This window comes from Microcaecilia unicolor, chromosome 11 (genome assembly GCF_901765095.1).
Source record: "Microcaecilia unicolor chromosome 11, aMicUni1.1, whole genome shotgun sequence".
Lineage (NCBI taxonomy): Eukaryota > Metazoa > Chordata > Amphibia > Gymnophiona > Siphonopidae > Microcaecilia > Microcaecilia unicolor.
In genome coordinates this window covers 74,578,822-74,597,137 of record NC_044041.1, presented here as the reverse complement: position 1 = coordinate 74,597,137, position 18,316 = coordinate 74,578,822, and the positions used below count along the sequence as shown (strand labels likewise).

Sequence of the window (18,316 nt, the reverse complement as noted above, 5' to 3'; positions counted from 1 at the left end):
CAGTCTGCAATAAGCTTCCTCAGGGGGCCAAGTAACTAACAGCAAATCACCATGCCTTATACAATGATGTCCATTGCTCATGTAGCACCGGAAGTGAAAAGCCTGTTGGGCAAAATTTGCAAAAGCTAAGTAACATTATTTATTTATTTCAATGATTACCTAATATTATGTTTAGGGGATTCATTCAATTACATATAGAGCCCCTTACTACACACAAGTGGAGTTTTCTAGACGTGATAAGAACGGAGTCAACATATACGCTGGCATTGAGTGTAATTTTTACGCTGCTGCCACGCGGGGACTACTGAGGTCGTTTCTCCACTTTAAATAAGAAAAAGAAGAAAAACGAAAAAAAGAAAAGAGAAAAACAAAAAAAAGAAAAACCAGTGTATCTATTCATTCAATATTATGCAATTTGAAGAGGATTGAATGTGTAAGCACATTTCAGCTTTGTGTTCGTACCTTTCCAGAGTGAAACAGGCTGCAGCAATGTGAGGCCACACAGTGCTCCCTGAAAAAGGAGCAGCTAAAGAAATTGAGTGGTGGGATTTGAACTTGGATCTTTATTTTGCTTCCTGCTCATAGAGAAGTCACAGCAGCCTGCCACAAAATGCAAAAAGGGGGTTCAAATGCGTGGGAGAGTAAAGTCCCATACAGGACCGACTGGAATTACATTTTTTTGGGGGGGGGGGGGGGGATTCCTCTGAAAGTTCAATTTCTGTTTCGTTGTTCATTTTCTTGAGAGGTGCAATGAAAAGCTTGCTTACTTCTGATGCTGTGAGCCACCAACCTATCTCCTCTCAAACAGGCTGGTTTTGTGAGTTAAAAACGTGAATAAATGTTTATCGCATCTGCTCTTCATTATTGTAGGGCTACAATCGGACCATTGTGAAGCGAGGCTTTGACTGGTCCTAGGAAAAATAGGTTCATTGTAGGTTACGGCAGAGTAAGAGAGATCCTGCACATTTACACAGACACCACCGCCGAGTGCCAGTGAGCTCAAATCCTTAAAATCCCGCATCTCCAGGCTGGATGGAAAGACACCAGCTGATGAGTTTTAATAACACACAGACGCCACTTTGTATTTTACTTCAGTGGGCTAATACTTGTCTAAGGCAAAGGCAGCTTCAACTGAAGCAAAAGCATTGAAGTCTGGGTTGGGAGTGGAGGCAGAGCCGTCTCTCAAGCTTAACCGGGCCAGAGTTTACTGTGGAATTAGAAGCAAAGGGAGACATGTGGGTGATGGGGAGGGGAGGGAGTTCAGGACCTCATAGGGGAGAGATGGAGGGGGGAGTTCAGGACCTCATAGGGGAGAGGGGGGGGGAGTTCAGGACCTCATAGGTGAAAGATGGAGGGGGGAGTTCAGGGGGAGTTCAGGACTTCATAGGGGAGAGATGGGGAGAATTCAGGACCTCATAGGGGAGAGATGGCGGGGGGAGTTCAGGACCTCATAGGGGAGAGGGGGGGGGGAGTTCAGGACCTCATAGGGGAAAGGTGGAGAGGGAAGTTCAGGACCTCATAGGGGAGAGATGGAGGGGGGAGTTCAGGACATCATAGGGGAGAGATGGGGAGGAGTTCAGGATCTCATAGGGGAGAGATGGAGGGGGGAGTTCAGGACCTCATAGGGGAGAGATGGCGGGGGGAGTTCAGGACCTCATAGGGGAGAGGGGGGGGAGTTCAGGACCTCATAGGGGAAAGGTGGAGGGGGGAGTTCAGGACCTCATAGGGGAGAGGGGGGGGGAGTTCAGGACCTCATAGGGGAGAGATGAGGGGGGGGGGGAATTGAGGACCTCATAGGGGCTAAGGATTATATGGCAAATAGCAAAAACTCCAATGTGGCCATATAATAATAATAAATGTGTCTAGTTCATTCCATGCAAATTGGAAGATCTTTACTTTAGTTCATCACTGCAGAGACTTAGATACAGCCACCTCAGGAATGGATGTCCAGTAGCCTCTGCCTAATACCTAGACTGTAAAGCTTTCGCAAGGGAAAGGAGAGAAGGGACATAATCATCAGTGGTATTAGCACCCAAGTATTGAGAACAGCTAAAGTACAGATCGCAATCGAATGGAAAACTCTCAGGGGTTCTTAATTTAGTTTGATAGAAATACATCTGTTTTGATTGGAAAGAATTAATCCCGGTCTACTTGCACCTGAGCTGCCCAGGTCCAGCTCAGGTCCTGTCTGCGGTTTAAAAAGCCTTACAAAATATGTTTATTTAGCCTGTCTGCGGGTTACATTAAAGCACAAAAACGATGCTAAAACAAAACTTAACAAGACGAGAAGAACATAAGGTGAGCCATAAGCTTCACTAGACCCAACCCTCCAGATCAAACACCCACAACATACCTTTCCCTGCATATTCCCAACCCCACACACCTTCCAACTAATGCTGCCCACCCCTTAGGAGGTGGCACCTGGCCCTCGGTGCTCTGAGCTTCCCTAAAAGGACAGATACAGCTGTGGTGTTTGCACAGCACATCTGTATTCTCAAGTACATCCATATTTTGGAAAGAAAAAAAGGGGGGGAGGGGAAATAAACCTTCCAAAAAAAGTGAAACTGCAAAGTGTTGTTGTTGGGGCCTGGGGAAGGGGGGGGGGGGGGGGAAGAGTTGTGTTTTTGTTTTTCCGAGTTGCTGCCAACCCCATGGAAAAGGCAGGCGGGAGGCTCCTCTCCTCCCCATCCCTCCCCACCTTGTCTCTCCCTCGCTCTCCTGTTTCCATTTCACAAATGATCTGTAGCCCAAATTCAGAAACCAATGAAGCGGGGCAGGGGAAGGCCGCCTATATAGAATAGTTTTCCGGACCTCAGAGCTCCAGTTTCAACCTGCAGCGGACCAGAGAGGAGGTTGGGGTTTGGGGAACCTGCTATCTGAGGTACAGCCTGAGGACGAGGAAGAAGAGGAGGGGATGAAGCTGCCTGCCAGATGCGCCCTCGGGCTGCTGCTCCTATTGAACCTCGCTTCTGCTCAAGGTAAGACTCAGGGAAACAGCTTTCATTTATTCTCCTGCACCCAAATGCGAGCAAATCCACCTTTTACAGGTGGCATTTCAAGAATCACCCATATTTCCTGCTCTGCAACTTGTGTATTGCGGACAGTGCATGGAATCAGCAAACTGTGCCCTTAAGGCACAGGTGTATTTTAAACATACATGTTGAGCGTGGGCATTACTTCAAATCCAAATTCCAGGGGAAAGTAGCAAACTATAAATACAATTAGAAAATAAGCACAACTAGAAAAGCCAGGTGTTTTTAAAGCGCCCTGCCGATTTGATCTGTTTGTATTCCCGGACCTCAGACCACAACGTACCAGTAAAGTACTGGAATGCGCGCGATAACACAGAAACATCCCAGGAAACTATCTTTAGATTTTGTGGATCAAGGACTGTGTCCCTTCTTAATAAATACAAGGATCTTATGACTTTTTCATGGACAAGTTTCACTGTCTTCATATTTGAATTAAGAAAAGCCAGGAGCTCTTCCTGACTATGCAAAGGATTCCCAAGGAGGCTGCAGCATCCAGAAGCGAACTATATTTACTGCACCTCTTATGCTCATAAGACACCTAGGAACATAGAAATGATTTTTTTTTGTGTGTTTGTGCGTGTGAAATAACTCCCATCCCCAACACACTTTCTCAGTAGGTTGTCCGGATTTCGCAGAGGAAGGGGGTTTTCTTCCCAAAGTTGCTCTCAGTGAATTCCTCAGTCTGCACTGCTAAATTCACCTTTTATAACGCTTTTGAGTAATTTTAAGGCACGTGGCGAAATCAGAAACGCTGCAAATATCACCCCTGAATAGTGAGTAGGTGCTTAGCACCCCGACCCCCCTCCTCCTCCCGTATTTAGCGAACTGTGTCCAGGTAGGAGTAATTTGTATTGGGTTTAGCTCCCCAATCATTTTGAAAAGTTGGCTGTACCTAGTGAATTCCTTGCTTGTGCAGCGATTGCCAGGATCCCTGTTTCTGCGGATTCTTCGTATTTTCTTATTGACAGTAATACTCCCGTTATACTGAGGGAATCTCCCTATTCCAGCAAATATCTTGCTGGACTCCCCTCTATTATGAGGAAGGAACACTGCCCAATCCCACTGCACAGTGTGGAAAAGGCTGCGGGTCTGGAAATTTTCATTCAGGGAACAGAAGCTTTTTATTGAAAAGAAAAACACTGGCCAGTTGCTTTCACGGTTAAGTGGAAGCCCGGCACAATCAGACTCCCTTAGGAGCGATGCCAGCTTCCTCCAGCTACCCAGGAATTCAAGCTGGGGCGGGGGGGGGGGGGGGGGGGGTCCTCTGAAACTTGCCTTCTGCTCTTACTCCTCTTTGTAATCCGAACAGCGCCGGCCAAGGAACCGGAACTTCCCGAACCAAGCCAGAGGCAGAGGGGCTACGCAGCTGCACCGGACCTGGCCAGCACAGGTGAGGATGGGGGACCAGACTCCAAGCTTCCAGTCCTTCTGAGGTGCTGATGACAGGGCAGTCAAATTTCCCAGATCCAACACGATGACTTATTGGCTGGTCCTGCTCGTTGAGCTTGCATATCAAAGCAACCTGGTACTTTGGTCCTGGATTCTGCTCTTTGTAATTAGAGCTGCAGATCCCAAAATGTACCGGGAGAGGGTTGTTGGAAATCCAGGACTGGCTTTAATTCTCTCTCCTGGAACTGTTAATTTGGCAGCTCTGTGATTAGTTCCTTTGTGTGTGTGTGTGTGTGTGTGTGTGTGTGTGGGGGGGGGGGGGGGGGGGGGGCAAAGAAGAGCGACCAAAATGATAAAGGGGATGGAACTCCTCTCCTATGAGGAAAGGCTAGGTTAGGGCTCTTCAGCTTGGAAAAGAAACAGATGAGGGGAGATATTATTGAGGTCTACAAAATCCTGAGTGATGTAGAACGAGTAGAAGTAAATCGATTTTTCACTTGTTCCAAAAGTACAAAGACTAGGGGTACACTTGAGGAAGTTACATGGAAATGCTTTTAAAATAAATAGGAAATATTTTTTCACTCAATGAATAGTTAAGCTCTGGAACTCTTTGGAAGGATGTGGTAACAGTGGTTAGCCTATCTGGGTTTCAAAAAGGTTTGGACAAATTCCTGCAGGAAAAGTCCATAGTCTGCTATTGAGACAAAGCAACTGCTTGCCCTGAGATTTATAGTGGAATGTTGCCACGATTTGGGTTCCTGCCAGGTACTTGTGACCTGGCTTGGTCACTGTTTGGAAAACAGGATACTGGGCTAGATGGACCATTGGTCTGACCCAGTATGGCTACTCTTATGTTCTTATGAGTAGAGTAGATAACAGTTTTCTCTTGGTTCCATAGGCAGCAGAATGAGGTGGTTCGGAGGGACCTTGGCTCCACCGATATTTTGCTCAACACAGCATCAGCAACTAAAAAGCTTGTGGGCAGAACTATAGATTGGCTTCTCCAGCAAAAAGGTGTTTCACTGCCTCTGTATGGTCCTCTGGGCTTCCAGCTCTATCTGAAATAGCTCAGATCTGGATCAGGTACTCAGAGATGCCAGGTTACCCAGTTCCAAGTTGGAGATTTTGGGCACTCCTGGATTTGAACTTAAATCCCAAAGCAGTGTGGGTTTTGTAGTACCTGATCCTGCTTATTGAAATCAGTGCTGCAAATCCCATCATGCACCAGGATTGGGTGGTCAGAAATCCAGGATTGGCCAAAAATCTCCACCCTGGATAATTTGGCATTCATTCACAGCTATCTGGAGTAATGTTGCCAATTGATTCCAGCTTGTCAGGATCTGGTTTTATCCCACTGCCTGCTGGGATATGCAGTCTTGATTTTCTTAGGGAACTCAGTAGAGACACCAGCACTACAAACCATACAAATCCCCCCACCCCATCCCGAATTACTTTAGCCCAGTTATTACAGTGAAGATCTTGTCTGGAAGGTACACATTAGGTTACCAATATGGTCCCTAAATCCAGCCTCTAGGTGTTAGATGACTAGGAATCCCCTACCCTAACTCCTTCCCCACTTCCACTGCGGCAACATCTGCAAGCTGATCCCAAGAGTAGCAGCTGACCAGGTTCCGTGAAAGATACTGGGAGGTAGGTAACACGGGAGGATTACAGCTATAGGAGCCACCTGGCTGAGTGAGTCTGGATTTTGTCACATTGTATGCATGAAGATGCAGTCCTGTTTTTCTCAGAACCTCCACAATTGCATCTCTTTGCTGTGGAATATACCTAGGACTGGCTTTCACTATGGACTTCTGTGGTTACTCGAGACATGATTCATTCAGTCCTCAGCTCAGTGTCCACACCCAGTTCTTCCTTTTGTGCCAGTGTTTCTTCTTTACTGGACTCACACACATTCTCTGTCTTTGCAGTTTCCACCATGTTCCCCCTTTCTGAAAGTTCCCTTCCAGCGCAGCCTATGAAAGGGAAAGTCATACAGCAGTCTCTCCTTTCCACACCATGGCATGAATGAAATCATTTAGACCTGCAGGGCTATGGGACAGGAGCAACTGAATGGCAGGGTAGTCCGTGTCCAGGAACGAAGGACTCATCTCCAGCTGCATTAAATAAACAAGTGGAAAAGGAAAAAACAGATTCATCTCCTAATGGAACACAGAGGATAGCAGATTCCAGAATAATTCCTGAGTAAAGGAGTTTTCCCTTCATATCTGGGACAAAGACGCACTTCCGAATTCTAAATAGGAACAAACGTATGGCCCTGTTTACTAAGTCACGCTAGCATTTTTAGCGTGTGCTAAGTATTAGCACACGCTAACCATGTAGATGCCCATAATATTCTTATAGGTGTCTACATGGTTAGCATGCACTCATTTTTAGCACATGCTAAAAACACTAGCGCACCTTAGTAAAGAGGGCCTATAGTTACAAGTTATAGAGCTCAATTACCTTGCAGGTGATAAATCTTTTCATCTTATTTATTTATTTATTTATTTATTTATTTATTTATTTATTTATTTATTTGTTACTTATATCCCACATTTTCCCACACATGCAGGCGCAATGTGGCTTACAGAGAATTACATAAGAGTACAATCTTAACAGCTTAGGCAAGCATAAAGAGGTAAATAGGAGGGAAGAAACTAACAAAGTGAACTAAATAGGGTTGGGTACAAGGGATACTTTAATCAACATGGTAAGATGAGGGGTAAGTCTTAGCAAAGAGGAATGTCTTTAATAACTTCTTAAAAAGGGCATGGTCCTCTTGAATTTTAAGGTGACGAGGTAACGTATTCCAGTATTTGGGACTCCAATAACAGAAAGACGAGGCGAAGATTTTCTTATACTTGACTCCCTTACAATTAGGAAAATGGAGGTGGAGATAGGACCTTGCAGCAGGGTTGGCATTTCTGGGCGGAAGGTCAATCAAGGGAACCATGTATTCCGGGGCAGCCCCATAGATGATTTTATGTGTTAGGGAGCAGATCTTAAAAGCAATGCGCTCCTGTACAGGCAGCCAATGAAGTTTAAAGCGCAAGGGGTCTGCGTGTGCAAAACGCCGTTCGTTTAAGATGAGCCTCGCCGCTGTGTTCTGAGCCGTTTGGAAAGTTTTCAATAAGGAGACCTGGCAACCCACATAAATACCGCTACAATAATCCAGGTGGGATAAGACGAGCCAATGGACAAGGGTACGAAACAAGTCTCTGGAAAGGAGGAATCTGATACGTCGAAGCCTCCACATGGCCTGGAACATTTTTTTGGATACCAAGTGTACTTGATCAACCAGCTGGAGATGTGAATCTAGATGAACTCCTAAAAGTCTCAGGCTGTTGGCAATCGGGAGGGCGGAGCCCAGAACTGGAAGCATTGTGTCAGTTACATGAGCGTGCGTGGACGAGAGGATGAGGCAATGAGTTTTTTCTCTGTTTAGCCTGAAGCGGAACACCCTGGCCCATTGTTCTAAAGTGGAGAAACAGGCATCTATGAGGTTGGCAACTTCTGATATTGTTGATTGAAAAGGGATGTAGACTGTAATATCATCCGCATAGATGAAAGGGTTGAGGTCCAGATTTGCAAGTGCTTTGGCTAGAGGCATCATCATTATATTGAATAGGGTAGGTGAGAGGGGAGAGCCCTGAGGTTTGACCAGTGGCGTAGCAAGGGCAGGGCGGTGGGGGCGGTCCGCCCCGGGTGCAAGCCGCTGGGGGGGGGGGGATGTTGGCTCCACTGGTTCCCTGCTCCCTCTGCCCCGGAACAGGTTACTTCCTGTTCCGGGGCAGAGGGAGCAGGGAACCAGCGGAACTGACAGCCTCCCCAGCGGCGTGCACACGGCAGGGAAGAATGCACTCGGGGGGGGGGGGGGGGGCTTGTGAGGGGAGGGATTGATGCGTCGAGTGGGGGGTGTCATGCTGCACCCGGGGGGGGGGGGGGGGTGCGCAGCGGCAAACCGCTCCGGATGGCAGCTGCCCTCGCTATGCCACTGGGTTTGACCCTTAGGCATGCATGGATTTGCAATGAAATTAGTGGCAAAATCAGAACTCCAAATGTATGAATGTCTTGTGGTAACCAGATCAACCTGGTCCAGCGATATTCTTTGCGGTCTTCGAGGGCTGCAAACAGGCCAGGTTTTCAGGATATCCCTAATGAATATGCAAGAGTCAGATTTACATGCAAAACTCCATTGTATGCCAATATATCTCATAGGGCTATCATGAAAACTTGGCTTCTTTGCGGCCCTCAATGAATAGCATTGACTTATCAAGTTAGCTTGGAATGAGGTGGCAGGCCCTGTTTCCATGTGGCCCAGAAGCCAGAGACAATAAAATGGTGTCAAAGAGAATAGACTTGCACTAAAAAAAACAGAAAACTCTTTTGTCTAGGTACTCAATCAAACATATAAATGGCAAGAGGCGTACTCACTCGCAAATGCGCAGTAGAGACCCTCTCTGTCCCGTCCCTGCGTCAATACGTGATGGCGGGGGCGTGACAGAGAGGGAACCTGCACACCTGTGAGTGAGGGAACCGCCATCGCCACCGCTCCCCCCCCCCAGGGTTGCCGCTACCGCTCCCCCCACCCACCCGGAGTCGCCGCCGCCACCCACCCTCCACCCGGGCCAGGTACCTGGCTTCACTATTCAAACTGCCGGAACGCAGCACACAGCTCATCTGAGCTGCCGTTGGCCTTCCTTACCTGCCTGTGTCCTGCCCTCGCCGACGTTACATCACATGAGGGCGGAACACACACAGAGAAGAAGGAAGGTCGACGGCAGGTCAGATGAGCTGTGTGCTGCGTTCCGGCAGTTTGAATAGTGAAGCCAGGTACCCAGCCCGGGTGGAGGGGTGGCGGAGGGGCCTCCGGGGGGGGGGGGGGCAGCAGTGGCAGCGGCGACTCCGCGGGGGGGAGGGGCGGCAGCGACCCCGGGGGGGAGGGGCGGCGGTGGCGACCTATCCGGGGGGGGGGGCTTTCAAACCCCCCCTTTCCTTTACTAGCCCATTTTTACGGGCTCAACGGCTAGTATAATATAAATAGATTAGATTACTTCCAGCAGTTCACTGTAGCTCCACCTACTGGGGCAGACAGATGGTACAGGCATTTGTGGAATGTCCTGTTGGGAGAGGGGACAGGGATTTATTTTGTTTTCCTCTGTCAAGGTTAGCAAAAGAAAAGTACAGAAGCCCCCCCCCCCCCCACCAACTTGATGCAAAATAAATCCAGGAAGAAAAAGCGGCTTCAAGCACTGAGATTCCAGCAGGAGAAACCCATGGTCTGGGGTCACATCTGCCCTTAGTGTAGGTCATTCTCTGTCTGGAAGATACATTTCTCTCACCACTGCTGAAAGCAGAGCTTCAGAGTAAGGTTTCCAGCTGTTGTGATTTTTGTCTTTGTTCCTCTACCCAGGTGCATCAGAGTGGACATCCTGGTTTAATGTTGACCATCCTGGGGGTGATGGTGACTATGAGAGCCTGGAGGCAATCCGCTTCTATTATCGGGAACGCCTGTGTGCCCGCCCCATTGCCATAGAGGCAAGGACCACTGAATGGGTGCCCCCAGAGGAAACGGGAGAGATTGTGCACTACAGCCCAGAGAAAGGATTTTGGTGTGTCAACAAGGAGCAGCCTGAAGGTGTAATATGCTCCAATTACCACGTCCGCTTCCAGTGTCCCCTGGGTAGGTAAAGTGCAGTACTGGTATCAGAAGAGTATTTCCAGGTTTCTGTCCTCTTCCCTACCATGCTAACTAGCTCCAAGTGAAACACACACATATATCATGTGACCTCCACCTAAAGCCCTGTGCACTTTCCAGTCCTACCGGCCCCTAGGTTCCACCCACACTGCCCTTGGTGTGAGTTCTTCCCAATGGTATATCACAGTATTCAGACTCATTGCCTCCAAGCTAAGTTCTGCCCGGTACGATAGCCTCATGAATCTCATAATCACTATTCCTAAGCTGAATGGTCTCTCAGAACTAAACACACAACCCTGAGTGGCTTTATCTCTTTCCCACCCCAACCCTTTCACAAGGATGGACTTCGCTCTTCTCAACCTGTCCCCTTGCTAAAATTTCAAAGAATGCGTTTCCATTTTATAAAGCGCTATTACTATTGGCCTGAAATATTAAAATGTCACATAAAGAGTGTAATTTAATTTAGTACTACATTTTATAGCCTGCTACTTTCGGCTTAACAAACTGTACTGAGCTGGATACAATATTAAATATAAAAGCATTCATATATAAAATTAACAACAGGGCTGGCTCGAGGGATGATGGTGCCTCCCCATCACATCATATTTGGTGCTTCTTTTCCCACCCCCACCCCGCAGGTTCAGTATATTTCTCTTCATTGGGTCAGGAAATCTCCCCTCTCAAAGTCTAATCTCTTTTCCCCTCCTCTGTCCTACTCGCCGCAGGTTCGACACTACTCCCTCACCTCTCTCACTCCCCTGTGGTCCTGTAAAGTTTATGTTAGAAACAGCAGCATGCCGGGCTGCCCTTGGTCAGCCCCTGGGTCCTCCCCCTGCTACATACCTCTCACAGGAAATTGCATGCATCAGAGGAGGCAGGATGCGGCAGAGGGAAGATCCAGGGGCTGGCCAAAGGCAGCCTGTCATGCTGTAGCTGCTGCCACCAGTGACTGACATAAACTTTACAGGATCATGGGGGAGTGAGAGAGCAGTGCCAAACCTGCGGGAGAGGGGAAGGGGAAGAGAGAAGGGGAGAGACTGGACTGGTGGGGGGAGGGAAGAAAAAGCTTAACCTGTAGACTAGATGAGGTCAGAGGCTAGGTATTTTGGTGCCCTTAATTGCTGGTGCCCTGGGCGAGAGCCTTACCTGGTCCAATGGTTAAACTTGCCCTCAACATAATCCAAGACCCATACAGCAACAGTTTAACAGTGTACATAATACAACCCAAAGATGAAACCAAAAAGTCATAACAAATATAATATTTTCAATATAGTTTGGAGGGCTAGCTAAATCCATTGATCCACTGGTGGACTCTTATCTGATGGATTAATAAAATAATACACTCTGTCGAGCATATACCCAGTATCCCATGATCTACATCCATTCCTTCATTCAAACCATACCTCACCCAAACCCATTTCTCCCTCCCCATCAGCATAAGGGTCTTCTTTCTGCTGTATTTCAAAAAGAGAAGCATCAAATGAAAGGAGCATCATTCCTGCTCATCCACTTTTCTAGCAAAGTCAAAGTGAGTAAATTTATGAATAAACTTATTCCATGGTGCTAGATAACTGCACATCCAAGGTTTGTATTTAGGTGCTCGCAGCTGAAAGGTACCCAATCTACGCATCTACTGAACTCACTCTGTTGAATCAGGTGCTGTAACTGTTATCTATTCCTTCAAAATCAGATTTTTTAGTTAGCAAGAGAGCATATGTGATAAATTTCTTCTGCACAATGGAAACAATTCTGTCCACCTCCCTACCTTCCTCTGGTTCCCAATCCCCCAAGATAAGCAATGTATATGTGTATGAAATAGTTTTACTCATAAAATTTCCAAGTGTTGTCCTCACAAAACTTCAGAGGTTACCTAATGCTGAGCATTCTAGAAAGGAGTAAAGCATTGTTCCCCAAACAAACATCTGTATCCCAAAGTTTCATCTGGTATCCGCTGTGTCTTATGATGTATACCCTATGCGAGCTCTTTAACATGATTTCCTGAAGAGGCACAGAGGGTATCAGTTTATAACCTTCTTCCCAGTATGTAAAATAATCTGCATTAACATCAATACCCAATTCCTCTGTCTATACCCTCACCAATTAAGTCAAATGAGAAGTGGAAAATGTTATTATACCAAAAGGGTACCATCTGAAGGCGGTATAAGATTTTTGGCAACATAACCATTTAAAATAATACATACCTACCCATAAGAGATAAGGGCAAATCCATCCACTGCTCACATAATTTCCTGTCTAATCTATCCCTCACATTAAGTTGATTCATAGTGCGTAAGTCTAGAGATAATCGGATCCTTAAATATCTCAAACAGAACACTGCTATTCATGTTCTTTGTCACGCACGCTGCTATGGTCATGGAGGAGTGGCCTACTGATTTGAGCATTGGTCTTGTTGACATCCAGAGGTGGCCAGTTCAAATCCCACTCTTGCTCCTTGTGATGTTGGGCAAGTCACTTCATTGCCTAAGGTAGTAAATGACAGAAGATAAAGACCTGTACGGTCCATCCAGTCTGCCCAACAAGATAAGCTCATTTTACATGGTATGCGATACTTTATATGTATACTCGAGTTTGATTTGGCCTTGCCATTCTCAGGGCACAGAACGTAGAAGTCTGCCCAGTACTCTTTTTGTACTAAAAGTTCTGAAGCTAATGTCGAAGCTCCTTAAAATTTACACTCAAGCAACTAAGGGCCCTGTTTATCAAGGTGTGCTAGTAATATATGGGTGCTGTTAGTGTGTGCTAAAAACACCAGCACATCTACAGGGCAACTTGGTAAACAGGGTCATTAGACTATGAGTCCTCCAGGGACAGGAAAATACCCAGTGTACCTGAATGTAACTCACCTTGAGCTACTACTGAAAAAGGTGTGAGCAAAATCTAAATAAATGTCACTCCTTTTCTAAAGGAACATCATTGGCTTCCCATAAAGTCTTGGATCATTCATAACATTCTGACTCTTACTTTTAAAGCCCTTCGATTAAGCACTCCACCTTATCTGGCAAATCTGATTACTCCCTATTGCCCAACAAATCTCTCCATTCTGCTTTTGATTCCCGTCTCTCTGTACCACCGGTTCATTGTGTTTGCTTTAATTCCACACATGTCTCTGCATTTTTCTGTCTGGCACCATTTCTGTGAAATTCCTTACCCTCTGCTTTGAAAGCTGAGCTTTCATTCCCCCCGTTTCCACTGTTTCCTCAAAGCCCATTTATTTTCCCCAGGCATTCTCGTAACTTCATAATCCCAGATTTATCCTTAGGTGGAGGGTGGGGCGAGCGGTCGGTTGTCTTTCTGTATCTTGTCCACTTGCACTGGACCCCCCCTGACTTATTTAACTCCTTCTATCCTATTGATTATTGGCGTTCCTTTCCTTACTGTTTTCATTTTAATTTGGACACCGCTTTGATTTGTTGTGAAAGGCGGTATATCAAGTACCTGAATAAAGATAAACTAGTAATACTCAGATAAACAGACAAATGGCCTGGATCCCCCACAAACCCTGCCCCCCCCCCCCCCCCCACACACACATACACATCTCAGAATTATCATAATTTATCTTTAGACCTGAGAAACTACCAAAAGCTCCAATTAGGTCAATAACTATACCCAGATTCGATTTTGGATGTCCTAAAAAAAGGAGCATGTCATCCGCAAAAAGGTGGATTCGCTGTTCCAACTGCCCTAAACATAATCCCTGCAATTCTGAATGCTGTCTTAATTTTTGTGCTAAAGGTTCCAAAGTTAAAATAAATAACAAAGGGTAGAGAGAACATCCCTGACGGATTCCCCTCTGTAACAAGAAAACACCTCCCATCAGGGATCCATTTACTAATAGTTGTGCCTCTGGATTTGTATACAACAGGCGGATCCAAGAACAAAAGGTGTCCCCCACTCCATATCTCTTCAACACCCAGTGAAGATCTCCGGTCGACCCTATCAAAGGCCTTTTCTGTGTCTAAACTCAGTATAAATGCTTTGTCTCTACCAGGCGCTCACAAAGCCATGATTGCTCAAATGATATTAACTCAAGCATATTGGCCTGGTACAAATCCCACTTGGTCAGTATGTACCAAAGGAGGTAAAACCGTGTTCAATCAAGTGGCCAATATTTTTGTTATTAACTATAAATCTTGGTTAATTAGAGAGATAGGGGCGATAAGAGTCCATCTTCTCCGAATCTTTCCCAGGTTTTGGAAAAAGCATCATATAAGCTCTATTTTGGTATCTTCCCAATTACCCCTATCTAGCTGCTCCCGATAAACCCGCTGCAGTACTAGGGACACCAGATCTTGTATAACCTTGTAAAACTCAGGTCCAAACCCATCCAGGCCTAGTGATTTGGCCAACGTAAGAGTCAAAATAGCTGCCCTAATCTCCCCTGCACCAATCAAGGCATTCAGGAAACACTGTTCAGCCTCCGTCAGGGATGGAAGCTCCAATCTTCGAAAAACTTTCTCTCTCATGTACTCTGGGAGTATAGGTTCTTATAACACTCTACAAACTCTTGTACAATACGCTGAGTATTTCCCACCCTCTGACCCCCTATCTTTAATTGGGTGATCATTTACTTGTGTTTATGTGGATGAACTAGGTTCACCAATAATCTCCCCAATTTATGGCCCCATCTAGGAAGTTTATATTTGTACAATAAGATACTCTCTGATGCCCTCTGGGCCAATAGTTGCTCAATCTGGGTTCTGAGCTGCCTATACCTCCCTTTATCTGCTTCAGACAAAATAGCCTGATGTCTAAGTTGTAACACTCTCAGCCAATCTGTCAATGTCAGCAACTCCTGATCTCTCGCTTTACTTTCACGCTCTACATAAGAGATGATCTCTTCTCTAAGGAGTGTTTTAGCTGTTTCCCAAAGTGTAATCACACTTATACCTTCTGTATCATTAAGGGAGAGATAATCTTGTCAAGCTTTTCTCAAGAAAACTGCAAATGCAGGGTTTTGATATATGATAGGGTTAAATCTCCATAATCTATTGGATTTCCTGTCCGATAACCTTAAAGTCACCTCCTTTGTATTGTGGTCAGACACCAACAATGGTTCAATGTCTGCCTGGGACTAGTGAAAGAAAGCCAGTATTGGCACTAGGATATAGTTCAGACGTTACATATACTTTGTGAACATTTGAATAGAAGGTAAACTCTGCCTCCACTATGTGCAGAGTTCTCCAGGAATCCACTAGGTCTAACTGTTTCAGCATGAAATTCAACACTTTGCCCCCATGGCCAGATGCAGGTGTTTTAGATGTCTTGCAGTCAAATAAAGGATTTGCTGTAATATTAAAATCACCCCCTACAATTGGTTGGTAATCAACATATTGCAATACCAAGGCTACCACCTGGGAGAAAAATTTATGATCGTACACATTGGGGGCATAAAGACTGCAAAAGAGATATTTGTTACCCAACAGATCACCCTACACTACTACAGTTCTACCTTGAGGATCCTTAATTACTTTATGAGCTTTCCAATCCAATCCCTTCTTAAACAAGATAGCTACTCCCCTTTGCCGCCCATTAAAGGCAGAGGCTGCCACCTCCTCCTCCCAAAACCTATGCAGTTTTTGGTGTTCCAACTCTGAGATGTTCGTCTCCTGCAACAGAGAAACATCCGCTCCTCTCTTTTTCAAATAAGAAAGAATTTTGGTACATTTGACAGGTGAATGAATACCATTAACATTCAACGAGAGCAACTTTAATCCAGCCATAGTCCTAAACAGTCATCTTTTCACTCCACATTCCAGTCCAACAATCTCAGGGTGTGAGGCCTCAGCCATACCTCACCCCCCTTTTCCAGGTATCCAAACCATTCGTCACTTCACATTCGTCACTTCAACTCATCATCCCCTGCTGGATTACCCAATTCCCCCTAGAGAGAAACCCCTGCCCAAGACTCTCCCCTTCCCTATTATGCTCCATCATCCATACACAACACAACCCTCCCCCCCACACACATTTTCCCCCCACACTATCAGACATCACCTTCCCAATCATCCTTTCCATTATACTATCCCCGCCCCTCATCACAAATACCCACAGGTCTTTGACCATTGCCCCACGAAATGAAAAGTATATAAAGATCTGTCATACTTCCAAGAGGCCTTGCAAGTCTCCTACATCACCTATTATTTAAATGCTGTCCTTTCCAACAAGTATGCACACATCTTGTCAGTTCCCTTCCCCTCTATCAGTGTTTCGCTTGCCCAGGGCTGAAACAAAGTTTTTCAAGGATTGTACTGCATCACATTGGTGCACAGATCCATTATGAAAATGTTTTACTTTCACTGGAAACTGCATCATGAAATGGATACCTCAATTGACCAGCTGTGTACAATGTGGCAACACTGCACATCTTCGCACTGCCATCTAAGCGGAAAAGTCCTTGAAGAGTAGTAGCTTATGATTACAAATCTCCACTTGTTGAGCTGAGCGGTATGCTCTGAGGATATTTATTTTATCCACATAGTTCAAGAAGCGTGCAATCGCCACCAGCGGTCTACCACATTCCAGGACCTTTGGCCCCAAACGATGCACCCTCTCCCCTTGGAAATGTGTTTTACTATCCTGCAGGCCCAACCTGCGAGGCAGTTCGTTTTCACACAATGCAATTAGGTCTTTATCCATTATGTCCTTTGGCAGACCAAATAGCCAAATGTTGTTTCTATGGCTACAGTTCTCATAATCTTTCAGGCATTCTTCTAATCTGGCATTTTGTGTACGCAGGTGATCCACCTGTTCCTGTAGGCCTCCTGTGACCATTTCCTGCTCAGTGAGCTGATACTCAGCAACCTTGGTCTTAGAGGTCTGGTTTGTCAGTGTATCCTTCATTTCATGAAGTGTGAATTTAAGCTGTGGCATCTTATCTCCAATATCGCCTTGTGGACAGACCTTCCAATCTGCCAGTCTCTGGTGACGTGCCACCTCTTCAGACATTATAAGAATGGGTTCTTCCTTCTCAGCCACCATCTTTGAGTCAGTGGCATGCGCTTTGTCAGCTGTGCTTTTCTGGTTTTGCTGGACATGCAGCCATAGCTGACCAATATTTCAGCTTCACTGAGGACTCGGTAATATCCGTCACCAAATGCAGCCCTCCGACCAAGCAAGCAATCAGTTAGTATGCTATAAAATGCTGTTTAATGGGGCAATGGTCAGGAGCTCCCACGGGTTCAGTAACACTCGTACACTGGTCAGCTCATGACCTTTATTTCTCCTCTATACAGGAGCTATAACACCCTGAAATATCCAATTTTTCAAATGATTTTCAGCTCTACCGGACGTTTGTTCCACATAAGGGGAACAGCACAGGAGAAACATAGGGCTTGCTATCTTACTGACTTAAACTCCTTCACTGGTGATATATCTAGATTATGAATATTCTGAAAGTGAAGCATCCACTTAGGTGCATGAACTTGCAAATGTTTCTTCAAATAGACTGACCCTACACCATGCAATGCTTTAAACACCATACATAGAAATACAGTTCACAAAACGCAAAACTTGTGAAAGCTAGAACATTTGAAAAAAAAAATAACCCTGCATATTTTATGAAAACAAATCATTTTCATAGTGTTTGATTTCAGATGTGTAGCAATGTTCCTGCCTGAGGTGATGTTAGCTCTGCCATATGCTGTTTCCAGAATACTAATCTAACTTTACTTGTCTGGACCCTTTTCAGATCAGCTGCACTGGTTAAACTGGTCGCGCTGGAGTGCCTGCTCCCAAACTGCCTGTGGGGCAATGGGGATCCAGATCCGACAACGCACCTGTGAGATTGATAATGCAAACCCATCATCTGAAGGTCTAATGTCCAAGTGTGAAGGTCATGCAATAGAACGGAGGGTGTGCACCACAGCATCCTGCACAGGTACACAAGAAAGACCACACTGGGAAAACAGGAGGCTTGATGGAATTTATTGATCTTGCTTTTTTAGGGACTCATTAAATATGACAAAGGAAAGATTGGGACCAATTTTGTCCATTCAGTCTACCAAGTTCTTTACCTTTCTGGTTCTCCACCACTTTGGGTAGGCACAAATTTAAATTAGCATGATTAAATCAATATCAGCATCCCCCATCCCATATTTTTGTTCCTATCACCACCCCAAACATATTTAAATTCTATTGCAGCACTGGCCATCATCCCCCTTTACTAGGAGGCCAT

General features: G+C 45.7%; 1 protein-coding gene across 3 annotated transcripts in view; it reads left to right on the top strand.

Moving 5' to 3' along the window:
- Window positions 1-2,687: 2,687 nt before the first annotated feature.
- CILP2 (cartilage intermediate layer protein 2) overlaps window positions 2,688-18,316 on the top strand; it is a 31,387-nt gene continuing 15,758 nt past the window's right edge. For 2 of the 3 annotated variants that reach the window (XM_030219007.1, XM_030219005.1), the window contains exons 1-4: window positions 2,688-2,978; window positions 4,342-4,422; window positions 9,838-10,107; window positions 17,831-18,019. In XM_030219007.1, the coding sequence (XP_030074867.1) occupies window positions 2,915-2,978; window positions 4,342-4,422; window positions 9,838-10,107; window positions 17,831-18,019 (604 nt within the window). In that variant the 5' untranslated portion in view covers window positions 2,688-2,914. The remainder of the gene's footprint in view (window positions 2,979-4,341; window positions 4,423-9,837; window positions 10,108-17,830; window positions 18,020-18,316) is intronic. The other variant, XM_030219008.1, reaches the window with a different exon arrangement.